This window comes from Gracilinanus agilis, chromosome 2 (genome assembly GCF_016433145.1).
Source record: "Gracilinanus agilis isolate LMUSP501 chromosome 2, AgileGrace, whole genome shotgun sequence".
Lineage (NCBI taxonomy): Eukaryota > Metazoa > Chordata > Mammalia > Didelphimorphia > Didelphidae > Gracilinanus > Gracilinanus agilis.
This window is the reverse complement of record NC_058131.1, coordinates 126,628,304-126,644,900: the sequence shown is the minus strand read 5'-3', so window position 1 is coordinate 126,644,900 and position 16,597 is coordinate 126,628,304. Positions and strand designations below refer to the sequence as shown.

Genomic DNA, 16,597 nt, shown 5'->3' with positions numbered 1-16,597 from the left:
TCCTTTCCTTTCCTTTCCTTTCCTTTCCTTTCCTTTCCTTTCCTTTCCTTTCCTTCTTATAAATGTGTTTCTATCAGCACCATCAACCATTCAGTGACTTTATCAAACAGCACTCTGCTAGGTGCTGGGGATACAAAGACAAAGAATGGTGCTACTTCTATTCTCAAGGAATTTACATTCTCTCAGGAGAGATAATAAGAGCAATAATGATATGATCATCTTTATCATTAACATCATCTTGGCATTTATATATGATTTGAGTTACAAAGCACTCTACAAATATTATTTCATTCTATCCTCATAAAAACACAGGAAGGCAGGTGCTATTCTTCTCATTTTAAGTTGAGGAAACTGAGGCAGAGAGGGACTTTTCTCCCAGGATCACAGAGCTAGTAAGGCTCCGAGGCTGAATTTGGACTCAGGTCTTCTTGACTATAGGTCCAGAACTCTATCTACTGTATCACCCAGCTGGGATCCATCAGGAAAGACGTCACATACAAAATGGTCCTTGAGCTATGCTTTGCAAGGGATTCTATGAGGTTGAGGTGAGTATGAGGATGATGTGTCTCCACACAAGAAACATCACTGCAAAGGCATTATGATGAAGTGTCCTGTGTGGAGAATAGAAAGAAGGCCACTTTGGCTGCATGTAGAATGTTGAAGGAGGAATAATATATTTTGAAAAGACATGTTGGGGTCACCTTGTGAAGCCAGAGAAGTGTATATATTATCCTGAAACAACTAGGGAGCCACAAGAGTTTATTGAGTAGGGGTGTGACATGGACAGATTGAATTTAAGAAAAATCACCTTGTTATCTGTATGGAGGATGGAATGAGGAAAGCCTGCAGGTAGGGTCACTTGTTTGCAAAAGTTTAAGTAAGGAGTCCTGAGCACCCAAATTAAGGTGGTGTCTGTGTAGGCACTTAAGGAGAGAATCGATGTGAGAGATATTATAGAAGTAGAAAAAGTAATAATCAACACCTATTTGTATATGTGAGGTAAGGCAGAGGGAGGGCTCAAATATAATATCAAAGTTCCAAATATGGGTGTCCTCAACAGAAAGAGGTTTTTGGTAGAAGTTATTATGAAAATGAATTCGGTTTCCTACATATTTAATTTGAGATGACTGTGGGATATCTAGTTTGAAAAGTTCATTAGACAGCATGTGATGGGGGAAGAGACCCAATAGAGAGACCAGGGCTGGATATATAGAACTGTGAATCAGCGGTAATGTTCTAATGAACTCTGATAGGGCTTGATGAGGTAACTGAAAGTGTGAAAAGAAGATTTGAGACCTGGATTGGGCGCTTGGATTCTAACCATGGCAAAATGGCTTTATATGGCTGATGAATCAGAAAAGGAAACTCAAAAGGAGCAAAGAGGTAGAAAAACCCAGGGGAAGGGGAACATCCAGGAAGAGATATCAGTCAGAAATGACCAATGCTGCAGAGGTTAAAAAGGATGAAGACTGAGAAAAGACTATTAGAATTAGTGTCAGATGGATTACTTAAACCCAGGTCTTCATGTTTCCCAGGTTAGTCTTCTGTCTCTTGGTATTTAATTTGATATTCAAATTTAATATTCGGATTTTAAAATATGATTGTTTTTATTGAAAGCTTCAGAGAAGGAACACAAAATCATTCATTTTCATAGTCAGAATGTCAAAGAAAAGAACAGCAATAATAACCAATGCTGCTATTTTATGTAAAACAGCATTCCTTATGCTATTCCATTTGGTTAGCTTCAATTTTCATTCCTCCCTAAAGCTTAATAAACTGTTGTTCTCTGAGAACAGGGTAAACAGAGACCTCAGGCTTCTAAAATAAAATTTATTTCAGATAACATGGAAGTCTCTTTGAATTTATTAGGGGCCATTTATGAAAACTTGTTAGTTGAGAGAAAAATGCTCTACTAGTGTAGATATATTGTAGCCTAATGAAAATTTGATCAAAACAGAAAATAGAATGGGAGTGGGAGAATAAGGGAGAGAGGGAGTGAAAGTAGGTAAAGGAGAGGGACAGAAAGCTTGAAATTCAGAGATATCTTCATTTATTTTTTGCTTTTAAACGATTCCATAGAAATATCCCACATGAGGGAGCTCTGGGACTTCAAATGGAAAATGGGAATTCCACATAATGCATTCCAGCAGTCTTTGGGACATTAGCAAATTCTTATTAAACTGTCAAATTTTTAAAGAAATTCTTGCCCCTGGATGCAATTAGAGATTACCACACAGGATTGAATGGACCATAAAATGATTAAATCCAAACACTTTCTTTTAAAGCCTAAAAGGCCAGGACATTCCAAAGTGAAAGCTCTAGACACAGCTATTGAGTGGGCCACCTATTAAGGCACAGGTGGGAGGGTATGTAAAGCAATACAAAGAAGCATACAGATACTGAAGTGCTGAGTTAGGGTGAAGGTGAGACCCTTTAGCTGTCGAATTTTCTGGATTTTCCATGATTAAATGCTCAAACTTAACATCAAGTGAAAGACTGCTAAAATGAAGGAGGGGGGAGTCATTTCCTTTGCTTCAGACTAGAAAAATGTATTTTCAAAAGCTTCATATATTTATTTATTTATTGCACTATATGGCCAAGTAGATATACATTTCATTACTCCTACTGTGTAAATTTCCATGGAGAACACCTCAGTGAGCTTTAAGTTTGCCTACACTGAAGAGAGCCCTGAATTTGTATTAAGTTAATGTTTTGCCTCTGAGATACCTTTGACTATTATTCTCTTTTCTTCAGAAAGAAGTATTTTTTTTGTGGGGGGGATTAAAAACAAGCCAGGAGAAGATCAAGAAAGAGGTTTGCTCAGAACTGCTCTATCTACAGCTACAAAATGTTTTAGATGATAATAAGTTGGTATAATTCATCATAGGAAGAAAGGGAATCAGTTTTGTACACCTCTCACTTTTATGTTTAAATGTTTGTTCCTGTCTATGTTCAGAGAGGATAAGAGCTTACTAAATGGTTGTCAGTGTCAAATATTCTCTTAAAAGTAGTATAAGATACATCTTCCTTGTTGCTTTTTCCTCAGGATTCTCCTGGGGATGAGTGACAAACCGAGGTCAAGTTACTTGATAAGAAGATATATTTGGGTATCAAAAATTTGTGAATGACCAACTTTGAAGAATAAGTTTTTGAGTATTTCATTTTTAGATTTTAGCCTTTGTTAAAGCTTTCTCTTAAGTCATCAAGCTGCTTTCCTCCTGAATGATTACTGTGCTTAATTATATAGCATGATGTTGCAAATTCTGAAGTTCCCATCAGAATCCAGACATTAAAAGTTTTAGACTATGGGAGGTTGTTTGTGGTTGTCATGTATAAACCCGATACTATCTAAAAGTTGTAATTAAAAGGCATTTCACTGTGGTGTGATGCCCATGTAATCATACAAGTTATGTAAGTTCCCGACAACTTTACAATTAAAAATTATAAAGATAAATTCTGTAGGGTATCAGCCCAGAAAGATCAGTTAATACTCTCTTAATTCAATCACTGCTCTGTTTACCACAGGAAAAGGAGAAAGAATATATTGGTATTATGTAAGGAATGTACTGATTTACAGGATATTGACACAGCTATTTAAAAAATTAATTTATTAAGTCAGCATCTAAGCCACTACTGTTTCCCCACCCTCACTTTAACATAAAGATAAAGGGTATTAGGCATAATTTAGGGGCCTCAGATATATAAAGGCCAAAGAAAGATGCCTGTTGTTCATTTATTTCAGGACATGTCTTATTGCAGCTCTTCCAATGATCTAGGCATAGTAAGGCTTACACAGTTAATGACGGGACATAGAGAGGTAAAGAAGGGAGAAGCAAGTTATTCTTGGGTGTGCTCTTCTATGTGGATATTTCCCAAGTGGAAGAAACTAAGCCTAGAGCCTTATTGGCAACTTCATATTGTACTGTTATACCCTTAGACAATGGACCATCAGAAAGCTACTGGAAAGATTATGTCGGGCTTCCTGACTATTCTTGGCAGTGTTTAAATTGATTAAGTTCCCCAAATTTCAAACTGGGATTTGTCTGACCATTTCTGAGTATTTCAAGCATGATTGTAGCTGGAAGTTTTGTTCTTCCCATTAGGTCACTGACTCCAGAACTTTATTTCTGGGCAATCTCAAGCACAATTTTATTCATTTAGTACACAATGTTAATTGTGTTTTTAGCTACTCCTTATAATCACAGTTCCTGCAGGGAAAAAAGGCTGACACACTCAATGGACTTTAAGGTGCACATTTATACAAACACGCCAGAATGACAGACCCTTAGTTTAGATCAACACAACCATTTTGTACTTTGTCATTACATATTTTTCCCATTACATAATGACTTCCTGCACAGATGACAAAATGCATTTTCTCAACAAAATTATTTTCGGCACAGCTGTTTTGGTGAGTAAGTCATTGCAGGAGTTTTTTGATCAAATGCATTTCATCAAGAAAATAACTTTAGGCACTTCAAACATGTTTGTTTTTCTCCCCCTTTAGAAAACACAACTTTGGAAATGAGGCTCCCTTTTCCCATAAATGTTGGCTCCTTCCAGAAAAACCATGTGAACTTAAAATACAGTCTTGCCTCACTTACCTGGCATCGCCATGAGGTGTTGTTTCACAGAAGTAAATTTTCCACATCACAGAAGCTCATGCCTCTAAACACTAAGATTCAAAAAATTGTAATATACATATATTGGTATATATGTGTGTATATGTGTATATATATAAATATAAATAAAACACATAATATAATATGAAAGGAACTTTTTTGAAATATAGGGTATCCCAAAAGCATTAGTGCAGTTTTAAGATATCAAAGCTTAAAACTGCACTAAGTTTTTTGGAACATCCTGTATATTGCATACCAACTTATCTATTTAAAGTGTGCCCCAATATTTAAATAGTTTTGTGATCTTTTTAATGTGGGCAGTCACTCCAAAGAAGCAAATTATAGCCTTTCCACGTCTTCCCTTGAAACTTTTGTCCATGACTCCTCAATAACCCTATATTGAGAATCCATCCAACACTGTGGAATCTTTCCTTGAGATCTTTTGCCTTTCTATGGTACCAGTATGGTATCTCTGTGACCAACCCATACTTTGATCCACATTCTAAGTTCCTTGAGAGTAGAGATTGTTTCATTCTTTGTATTTGTATCCTAAATATCAAGTACATTGTCTGGGACTTGAAGAAATGCTTAAAAAATACTGGATTATTCATTGATTGCTGAATGACTAGTCCTCCTCCTTTTGCTATCACACATAATTTAGCCTGTCTTTGTAAACTTGGGGTCATATGGCAGTGTGGAGGACTGTTTGTCCTCTGCACCAGATGGCCCCTGGCATCTTTATAGTCTGATTTTTGTTGCTTCCTCCCTCATAGCCAATTCTTCATGTGCCAGCTTTGATCAACTCCTCTCTCTTCTCTCCCAGCTTAGGGCTTCTATTCAATTTTCTAGTAAAAGCACAGGAAAAGCATAAGAGGAAGCCTAAGGCCTTGGCATGGACCATCCCTTTCTATATCCCGTGTGCCCCCCAAATGAATATTCTCTACATATCAGATGTAGGAGGTACCTGTCTGCTTCATGGACAAGAAAATTCCTTCTTCTGCTGGCATCTCTTGGGTTTCAGGCTATTTGTGCTTATTGACACAATACATCTTCCTCTCTTTTTTTTTCTTTGAAATTCTTGAGGTTCTAAATTTCTGGTAGCTAGATGTGGCTTGTTATTATCTCATCACCTAGGTTGATTGGCATAAGGCATTTTCTCTAATTACTTGCCACAGGTCATTCTACTTTTCTTTCTTCTCCCTTCCTTTGGGAGACTTTATGATCTTCCTATGACTCATGAGGAGTTCCTTCCCTTAGCATGGTTCATCCATTCTTCTGCTCAGAACAAGGTCCTTCCCCAACTAAATGGTTCTTCTTGATCTAAACTTGTGTCCTTTTCACTAGATTGCTGTTTCTGAACTACATTATGCCTATATCGTTAGCAGGACTGCCAGAATGGATATACTCTGTTCCAAGCCCAAGCCAGTCATCTTTCTTTGGCCCTTATTCTCATTCCATGAGTTTTAGACTCCCAATTTGTGCCCAGAACCCCTTTCCCTTGGCGTATATACATGGGTTGAGGGGTTATTGGTTTAGATACTAGCTTAATAGAAGGAAAAAATACTTAGGCTAAGTATACATAATATCAACATATTCCTTTTCCCCTTTCTGTAATAATCAAAGCAGTGTTGTATCACCACATGAAGTTGGGTTAACAGAGCACTAGCCTGGAAGTCATTTGTGACCCACCCACACAAAGACATAATTCAGATCCCAGGAAGGAAACAGTGTTAACCACAGCCAAGTTCAATTTAATATGCCTACAATACCAGGTGCAGTGCACTGGGCTAATTTACACTGAATGTACGAAAAGGAGGCTGAGAGGTAGTTCCTGCCTTCAAGAGGTATAAAATCTAGTAGGGAGTTGACACATATACAACTAAAAAAAACCTAATAGGATTAAAAATATTTAGAACAACTATTTTTTTAAATTTATTTTTGTATCATCTCCTTTTCCTCCTGTGTCTCCCTCCCCCTCTGAGTATTATTCAAATTAAATATGATCAATGCATAGAAGAGGTCAAGAAGTAAGGCATAAGAAATTTGAGGGCAGGGGGATCATTATCATTTGGGGAGATTTGGGAAGAATTCATGGAGAATACAGTACCTAATTTGATCTTTGAGAGAAGGAAAACATTTCAGCAGATTTGGGAAAGTCTATTTCACTCATAAGGGATGTTAAATTAAATATTTCAAATTAAGTAAGTCTTAAAGAGTTTTCATATGATCTACCACAGATTATATATATACATCTCTGCATATGTGTATATATATATATATATAATATTTATCTGTGTTTGTGTCTACAATGCAAAAGCAAAGTTCCTGTCTGTCCTCAAGGAATTCACATTCTAATGGGAGAGACAATGAACAAACAACTAAGTGAGTATACATACACACATGAATAAATATTTATGTGTGTATTTGGTAGGCAATGGTAGATGGGGGACAAAGTAATATGATTAGACTAGTCCATTAAGAAAATAAAGCTTGCAGAGATGTGAAGGAGAAAGGCAGCTAGGTGGCTCAGTGGAGAGAGTGAAGACCCAAGTTCAAATCCTTCCTTAGCAACAAGTTATTTAGCCTCTCTCAGCCTTAGTTCCCTCACCTATAAAATGATTATAATAATAGTAATTACCTCATGAGATTGTTGTGAGGATCAAAAGAGATGGCATCTGTGAAATCCTATAAAATTATTATTAATAATGGTTAAATTTGTATGTTTCCAGACCATTTATGCTAAAAACATCATTAAATCCCATTAAAAGTGACACTTCTATAGCAATAAAAAATACCCCAAAAGGTAGAGGTAGAGGACTTCCCTTTCTTCCATGAATTGATTTCTGCCACCATCTTTTATTATTCTGCTTTTAGGGGAAGGTTTATCTTGTCTTTACTCCCATAACCCACTGGCAGTCCCAGACTTGCCAAAGGTCATAAAAATCCAAAGCCCACTGGGAGGAGACTCCTAAATGTCCCCATGCATAGCATTAAGTGCTGTTTCAAGCATGTGTCCTCCTAGGAAAGTTCTAGGATAATCCTTTCCTGGCTCGCTGTTGGCTTTAAGCAGATCATATATTGTGGGAACCACTTCCCTTTTTGTTGAGATTATCCTTGGGAAGCCTTACTTACTCTTGTTACTAGTACAGTGTAACCCTATGTAATTCCACTTTCAAATCCCATTTTCTATTAGAGACCTTTCTTAGTATGCCTCCCTCACCCCTCCTTTTCTGAGATTTTCTCCCATTTCATTTTATATATCTTATAGGTATATATTTATCTTTCTGTTGTCTCTTCCATTAGAATGTAAGCTCCTTGAAGGCAGACTTGTCTCTCTGTGCATCATCAAGAATTAACTTAGTATCCACTTTTTAGAGAATATAATAAATGTATATAATAACATAACATAATACAATATGATAATACAATATAATGTGATATAATATAATGCAATATAAATATAATGCAACATAATAATGTATATAATAAATGCTTCTTTACTACCTGGCAACTAACCTAAATGAATTCTTCTCAGGGGTATGATGACTGTCTTTACTTAGTGTACATGTTGTAATTTTATCCTATCCCTCATAGAATGTAAGCTCCTTAAAAGTAGGAACTTAAAAAAAAATTGATCTCCTATTCCCTGGCCCTGGGAAGGTGCTGATAAATGCTCATATAGTTGAGTACAAGAGAAGACAAAAAATGAGCAGGATTTGCAAGCTCAATGGTGAGGCCTTTAAAAATTTAAGTCTCATTAGCTTTCCTCCTATTTTCCCTAATCCAGTATTCAATCTCTGGATTGAAAATGCACATTTTTATCAGAGCCTCAGGTAAAGAAAAAACCTTGACAAACTTTAGGAACACAAATTTATATTTAAGCCATTTGTGAAGATTTGACAAGTCACCTTATTTTGGAAAGAAATGTGTGTGTGCATTTGTTTTTTTAAAATCACAATGCACTGAAACATAATTTTTTCTATAGAGGTAGTTTGCATTAATGCCTTATAGGATCTAAATATAAAATTATGTATCATTTTAGGGTTTTCCTGATTAAGCAAAGCTCCTTAATAATACTGGTGGTGGAAGAGAGCTGATACTCACCTCCCAAGCTTAACTGCATTATATCAGTTTTTTTGCAATGTGTCTTGATTGTGTTTTCAGGCATATGATTAACTGACATCATGTATAAATTCATGTTAGGAGGAGAATATGTTAGAGGGAACTATTATTGCCCATTTTTGCTCCCTAAATAAAAATCACTCCCTAAAAAAATTAGGATAAACTGCATTTATCTTTGCAGATAGTCCACAATATCATTCCTAGGTTAATATATCATGTGAGAGGGTGGTGACAATGGCCATATCATTGGAGCACAAACTTGGTCTGGCAGTATGGAATATGGGCACTATGAGTATAGGTCTGCAATGGATTCCATGTTTCTGGTCCAAAAAGTTGGTTAATAAGTTTGCATAAATTCATTCCCAAAAGGTTGGACAACAGCTGATGAATTTTTTTAGCCACAGCATCTCAAGAATATTATTTACTAATTAAGGTATGGATATCATTGTGATCTGTATAACCAATTAAATCACTAGACCTTTTAGTACTTAATACTGGGCTAAACTCTTCAAATACTAATACGAACAAAGGAGAGCTGCAAAGGGGGTGGATATATGCATTCAAACCACCCATCACTGTTCTTTGAATGTCTGTCTTCCTCCATTTCCAGACATCATGGTCTGCAAGTGGTCAGAATGTCACAGGGAGTTCTAGTTCTGAGCAAGATTAGGCTCATTGGGTGGGTGGGCAACCATTGTCTTTCTTCTGGAAGATAATTCCCAAGGAGTTTGAAATGAAAGCCATGTCCCAGAAAGGGAGTAAATTACTAGGAAAACTCAGTCAACAAGAAAGCAAAGAGGATCGAGTTCTTTGAATGCGGGAATGGGTGTATATATATATATGTGTGTATATATATATATACACACATATATATATAGACAGAGAAGGATAGAGAGAGGATAAGGATATTAGAAAATGCCATTTTGGCATACCTTGCTTGAGAGTACTGCCTAATGGTCAGATCTGGAAAATCATTTATACTACAGCCTATTAGTAAAACTTTGATTTAAGGAACAAACAAATCATAAATTTCTAAAATGATATTGCTAAGTACTAAAAGAAGTCCATACTTATATTCTGAGAAGGAATTAAAACATGGTTTAATAGTGTCATCTTTCTCAGATACTAAATGCTAGATATTATAATGAAGAAAAACATGTCAATATCTCCCCCCTCAGAACCAAAGGATGGCAGCATGCCAGTGACTAAATGAGTGCAATTGTTTTTTTTCCAGTCTTTATTTCTTAATCAGCAAAATGGAAAGGATTGAAAACGTGATTTACAAAATTCCTTATTGTTTAAAAAAATCTGATTTGCATATTTTAAGAGACCAGTGTGACTAGTTTTTAAGTTAAAATTAATGCATTTAAGAGAAAAAGGAGAAAAAACATATTTTGGAACAAAAAAGTCATTTCATAACTATGTAAGCTTTAGTTTATAATAAATATAACTTATAATGCTAAGAATTGACATTCAAGGTTTCTAAAAGTATTTGCTTCATAATATCCCTGGGAGGTAGGATCTGCAGATGTTATTACTTCTACTTTACAGATGGGGAAGCTGAAACAAAGCAATTAAGTGATTTGAAAATGGGGATAGAAGATATCTTTCAAAGCGGGGGTAGAATTCTTGACCAAGCTAGGTAAAAGAATAGATCATAAAATTGATATAAACGATTTTGATTATGTACCATTTAAAAACTTTTGGATGAATGATGTTAATATAACTAGAATGAGAAGAAGTAGGGTGAGTGGGAAGAAAATCTCTAGTCTCTATAGGGAACTGCTACAGATATATAAAAACTAGGAACCATTTCCCAGTAGATACATGGTTCAAAGGATATGGATAGTTTTCAAAAAGAAAAATGAAAACTTATTAAACAGAAAATTTCCCCAAATTTCTAATAATAAGAGAAATGAAAGTTAGTTTATGTCTTTCAAATCAGTAAAGATGATAATACTGAAATAATGTTGGAAGGTATGTGAGAAGATGGGCATACTAATACATTGTTGGAGAAACTGAATTGATCTGTTCTAAAAATAATTTGAAATTATGTGAAAAAAGACACAAAGCCATTCGTACACTGATCCAACAATCCTTCAAACTGAATGTGTACTCTAAGGAAGTAAAAAAAATAATTAAAATTTTCATATTGGCCAAGATATTAATAGCAGCAATAGACCACAAATGAAGTGGATACCTATTGATTAGGGGAAAAGCTAAATCAATCATGGCATATTAATAAAATGTAAAATATCACTATTCCACTAGAAACAATTGGTATAAGGAATTCAGAGGAAAATGGAAATGGTTACATGAGCTGGTATAGGGTAGGATAAGAGGAAAAAGGAAGACAATGCAAATATACAACAATGTAAGTGAAAATAACACAAAAAGGCAATTGAATTTAGATTATGTAAAAGGAGCCAGATTCATTCCAGAGGAAAGTTCATTAAACACTCTTTCTCTTGGTAGATGAGGTTAGGGACATTATGGTGATGGGGGTGGGGTGCGGGGGGGAGAAGAGTAGTAAGCAAGGACAGAAATGATTATTGGATTTGCTTGGTCTTGCTTAACAATTTTTTTTTTTTTAAATAAGAGGAAAGGTTCAGTAGTAAAGGAAGGGGAGAAGCATTTTTCATGCTATTAAGGAATTATATTTCCAGATATAGTCAATGATCTGTGTTAATATTTGATTTAACTGTGCTTCTCCATAAAAGGAAGAGTTTCATTGGAGGGAGGTTATTTGGAAAAGCCAGCCATGTTTAAAAAATCACTGACATGAAGAACAAAAAAGGAGTTACGTAGGTCACATAGGTAAGAAGTGTTAGGGTGGATTCAAACTCAGGCCTTGTGATGCTAAGGTCAGCAGAGCAAGCCAGCATATTTTTCTTTGCATAACATAGTCTTTTTGGCCTAACATTTAGATAGGGCATTTCAAAGTGATTTTAATTCAATTCTGTTCAGCAATAGTTATTAAAAACATGCTGTGTGCAGAGCACTGGTGTGGATGTTAAGAGAGATACATGGCTTAGGAAGAAACAATTTCTTTATGGAACTTTACTGTCTAATAATAAGTGTAAAATAGCATAAAACATGATAAGGGTATTAGAGAGGTACAAAGGAATGCATTTAAAAAAATTTTTTTTCCTTTTATAGACTTGGGAAAGCAGTAATTATTGGATCAATCAATAGATATGGAAAATCAGGCTCCATGAAATTGTTGCTTTCCCAAGATGGAACCTCTGCTTTGTGGAAAGTATACACCAGTGATTCCCAAAGTGGGCGCCAGCGCCCCCTGGTGGGTGCTGCAGCAATCCAGGAAGCGGTGATGGCCACAAATGCATTTGGGGGCGGTGAATAACTATAAGGGGGTGGTGATGTGTGTGTGACAGGGGGCGCTAAGTAATATTTTTTCTGGAAAGGGGGCGGTAGGCCAAAAAAGTTTGGGAACCCCTGGTATACACCAACCCAGTACTGAGAAGCAGCATAACAAGCTCTGGAATGAAAAGACCCGGATTTATATGTTGGCCTTTGTGTGAGCTTGGGTCCCTTTCCTTTCTCCAGTCTTCTCTTTTCTCATCCACAAAGTGAAAGGTTTGGTCTAAATGACTTTTGATGTCCCAGTTCTTCTCATTTTTTTCTCTATTCCTCCTAACCCCAATTTTTATTTATTGTTCATTTGATAAAATGTTGAAAGCATATGAACCATTTTTTCCCCTCTCAGATTAAAGTACTTATTCTATATTTGAATGACAAATTTTTTTTTATCCTTTGACTAAAGCCTCAAACCTTGGGTTCTAAGAACATGCTGACTTTGAGCTTTCATCTTTTTTCCACAGCATGCTCTTCTGTGGGAACAGGTATGATGCTAAGCACCTGGGCTACATCCTCCATCGAAGAAGTCGCCCAGGCTGCCCCCGATGGCACTCGCTGGCTGCAGCTCTATGTGTATAAGGACCGGGAAATCTCTGAAAAGCTCGTCAAGAGGGCTGAGAGGAATGGCTACAAGGGCATATTTCTGACTGTAGATACCCCTTACCTGGGCAATCGCTTTGATGATGTGCGCAACAGATTCCAGTTACCACCACATCTCAGGTATCTCTCCCGTCGTTATATTAAAGTATCAGTCTGTTTAGTTACTCTTCAGGCAAAGGACATTCACTTGGTTTCTAGTTCTTTTCTACAGCAACAATAATAAAATGCCTCTATGAATATTATGGTTTACATGGGACTTCTCCCCCCTCCAGAGCCCCTCGCCCCAGACTTTCTTAGGGTGTATGTCTAGTGCTGGCTTGTCTGGGTCACAGGTTGTGAAGACATTAATCACTTTCGAAGCATACCTCCCAAGTGCCTTCAAAAGAGGGGGAGAGTCACATAGTCATTATGTTTCAGAGGCAGGACTTGAACCTTGGTCTTTCTGGTATAGATTTTTTTATCCACTTCACTTTACATGCCTTTCATGTTGCAAGAGTGTGCTGGAGCTAGCTCCTACTAGTTCATAAAACCCTATTGTTAAACTTTCAGTGTGAGCATCTATATCTTAGAAATTTGTTAAGGCTACACATCATAGGTTGATTTATTATTTTATAGGTTGTATAAATTTTAGAAAATGATGGAGAAAGTGTTAATAATTCAGATTAACCTTAAAAGTGCATCATGCAATTCCTGGAGAGCCAGTTGTTAAATATTTACTAGCATATCCCTCTTATAAGTATAGAAAAAATGCATTCAAATTAATTTTGGAGGTTTAGCCCTTGGAACTAGAAAGATTAGAAAATATTTTGCATAGAAGGTGATATTTTGGCTGATTTTGAGAAAGGGAATCGAGCAAAGAATATTCAAAGCATGAGAGGCAACTGTTGCACATGAATGGGAACAATAGTTGGAATGCTCGGTATGAGTCAGCTTGGAGGGATCTCATTTTTCATGGAAGAGAGTAGTGATCAGTAAAAATGGATAGATAGGTTCCATCTAAGTTGTGAAGGGTTTTACCTTTCCAAAGAAGAGTTTATATTTGATCATAGCAGCAACAGTAAGGCCAGAGTTTGTTGAGGTGGCTCAGTGGGTAGAACACCAGACCTGGAGCCTGGAAGACTCAGCTTTCAGTATTCAAATCTGGCCTCAGACACTAGCTATGTGACCCTGGGCAAGTCATTTAACCCAATAAAATGAGCTGGAAAAGAAAATGGCAAACAACTCCAGTCTCTGCCAAGAACACCCCAAATGATGTCATGAAGAGTGAGACATGACTGAAACAACTGAACGATAAATACATATAAAAAACATGTGTCAATACACAAGCATACATTCAAAGAAGTAGCATGGTATAGAGGATAAAGGTATGGGCCTTGTAGGCAGGAAGACCTGGGTTCAAGTCCTGCCTCTGGCATATACTAGATCTGGGATTCAAGTCTCTTAATTGCTTAATACCTGACCAAATTGCCTAAGATGGTAAATTATAGAAAAGTGGCAGATATTTATTCTTTTTTTAAAAAATTCTTCCATCTTGGAATCAATACTGTGTATTAGTTCTAAGGCAGAAGGGTAAGGCATTAGGGGTTAAGTGACTTGCCCAGGATCATACAGCTTTGAAGTGTCTGAGACAAGATTTGAATCCAGGATTGTCTGTCTCTAGGCCTGGCTCTCTATCCACAGAAGGGCCTATCTTGCCCCACCCTCCCACCAAGAATGTTCATTCTTAAAGGGCCTTTCCTCACCAGGAGATCCCCACAGCAGTGAAAGAACAGATTGATACCAAATGTGTTTATATGCATTACCTTATATGTATACCTAGTTTATTTTGATAGATACATATTATATACATGGACAGAGACTGGATCTATATGATTTCACTGATATGAAAAAAAACAACTGATGAGAAAACTTCCCCCTCCCAGTGCAAGTCAGCACTTACTCTACAGCCATGAGTTTTAGGGATTGCCTGGGGCCTAGAGTAGTGATGCTGAACCTATGGTCCAGGTGCCAAAGATGTAGTGAGCTTTCTGTGGAAACTAGACTGCCCTCTCCCCTACAGAATTTGTAACTAGAAAGGCAGAGGGACTGAGCAGAGCTGCTCCTCACTCCCTTTCCACCATGCCTGAGGACATTTTTTCACATTCCCCCATTCCTCTGCCTAGCAGCCCAATGGGAACCCACAGGGGTAAGATGGATGACTCACAGGTGGCAGAGCTGGAGGGGAGCAGAGCACTCAGGCCACTCCCCTCCCCCTCTCTACACTCGCCAAGGACATTCCTCATTTCACCTGTCCCTCCACCTAGTAGCCCAATGAGAGCACTTTCCCCCTCCCCTATGTGGGGCAAAGGTGGCAGGGCAGAGCATGCCTGGCACTTGGGGGGGCACTGCACTTGGTCTTGGGGGTGGGGTGGGGGCAGGGCCTGGCACTCCATCTCTAAAAGGTTTGCCAACACTGGCCTAGAGCATGAAGTGACTTGTCCAGGGTTGCCATAGACAATATGTGTTAGCCGAATAGCTCAGTGAATAGAACACTGATCCATGAATCACAAATCTGAGTTTAAATTGAGCCTCAGATACTTACCAGCTCTGAGACCTGGGCAAATAACTTATCCTCTTTTTGCCTTAGTTTTTTCACATATAAAAGGTGGCCAATTATAGTCTCTACTTTCCAGGATTGTTGGGAAGATCAAATGAGATAAGTATAAAGCACTTAGCAAAATACAGAGTATATAGTAAGTGCTATATAAATGCTAGCTATCATCATCATCACCATAGTTTTGAACCTGTCTTCTTAACTCTGAGACTGGTATACTATCTACAACATGCTGCCGCATTTCATATATACACATGTGTATAATATCCTATTGCACATGGAAATGCACACTTTACTATAGAGAGACAGAGACAGAGAAAGAGAAAGAGAGATTAACGGTGAAAAAGCCAGAGCCAGAAAGCCAGAGTAAGAGAGACAGAGCAAGACAGACAGACAGACACAGAGAGAGAGAGACAGACGGACAGAAAGACAGAGAGAGACAGACAGACAGACAAATAGACATAGAGGGAAAAAGAGAGATTAAGAGACAGAGACAGAGAAAGACAGGGAGGTGACAGAGAGAAAGAGTCAGAGATAGAAGGAGAGAGATGAGAGAGTGACATAAGCAAGAGACAGACAAACAGATACACACACACAGAGATTTGGAGAGCCAGAGCCAGAGTCATAGGGAGAGAGAGAGACTAAGACAGAGAGAGACAGAAAGAAACAGAGATACAGAGATACAGAGAGAAAGACAGAGAGACAGAGAGATAGAGACAGAGGGAGAGAGACAGATAGACAGACACAGAGGGAGAGAGAGACAGACAAACAGACAGACAGACAGAGAGGGAAAGACAGAGACAGAGACAGAGAGACAGAGAAAGACAGAGAGAGAAGGAGACAGAGGGAGAGACAGAGAGACAGAAGGAGAGATAGAGAAAGAGAAAGACAGAGGGAGAGACAGAGGGAGAGAGACAGACAGACAGACACACGCACACACACACACACACACACACACATATACATGCACAGATTTGGAGAGCCAGAGAGTCAGAGGGAGAGAGAGAGACTAAGAGACAGAGAGACAGAAAGAAACAGAGATAGAGATAGAGAGACAGAGGAAGAGAGATAGACAGACACAGAGGGAGAGAGGGAAACAGAGACAGAGACAGAGAGACAGGAGAGAGATAGAGAAAGAGAAAGACAGAGGAAGAGAGACAGACAGACAGATACACACACACACACACACGCAGAGATTTGGAGAGACAGAGGGAGAGAGAGAGAGAGAGAGAGAGAGAGAGAGAGACAGACAGACAGACAGACTAAGACAGAGACAGAGAGA

General features: G+C 37.8%; 1 protein-coding gene across 1 annotated transcript in view; it reads left to right on the top strand.

Moving 5' to 3' along the window:
• The window catches only part of HAO1 (hydroxyacid oxidase 1), a 67,805-nt gene that overhangs the window by 19,067 nt on the left and 32,141 nt on the right, over positions 1 to 16,597 (top strand). Inside the window, exon 3 of the mRNA XM_044663399.1 lies at positions 12,587 to 12,842. Within this exon, the coding sequence (XP_044519334.1) occupies positions 12,587 to 12,842 (256 nt within the window). The remainder of the gene's footprint in view (positions 1 to 12,586; positions 12,843 to 16,597) is intronic.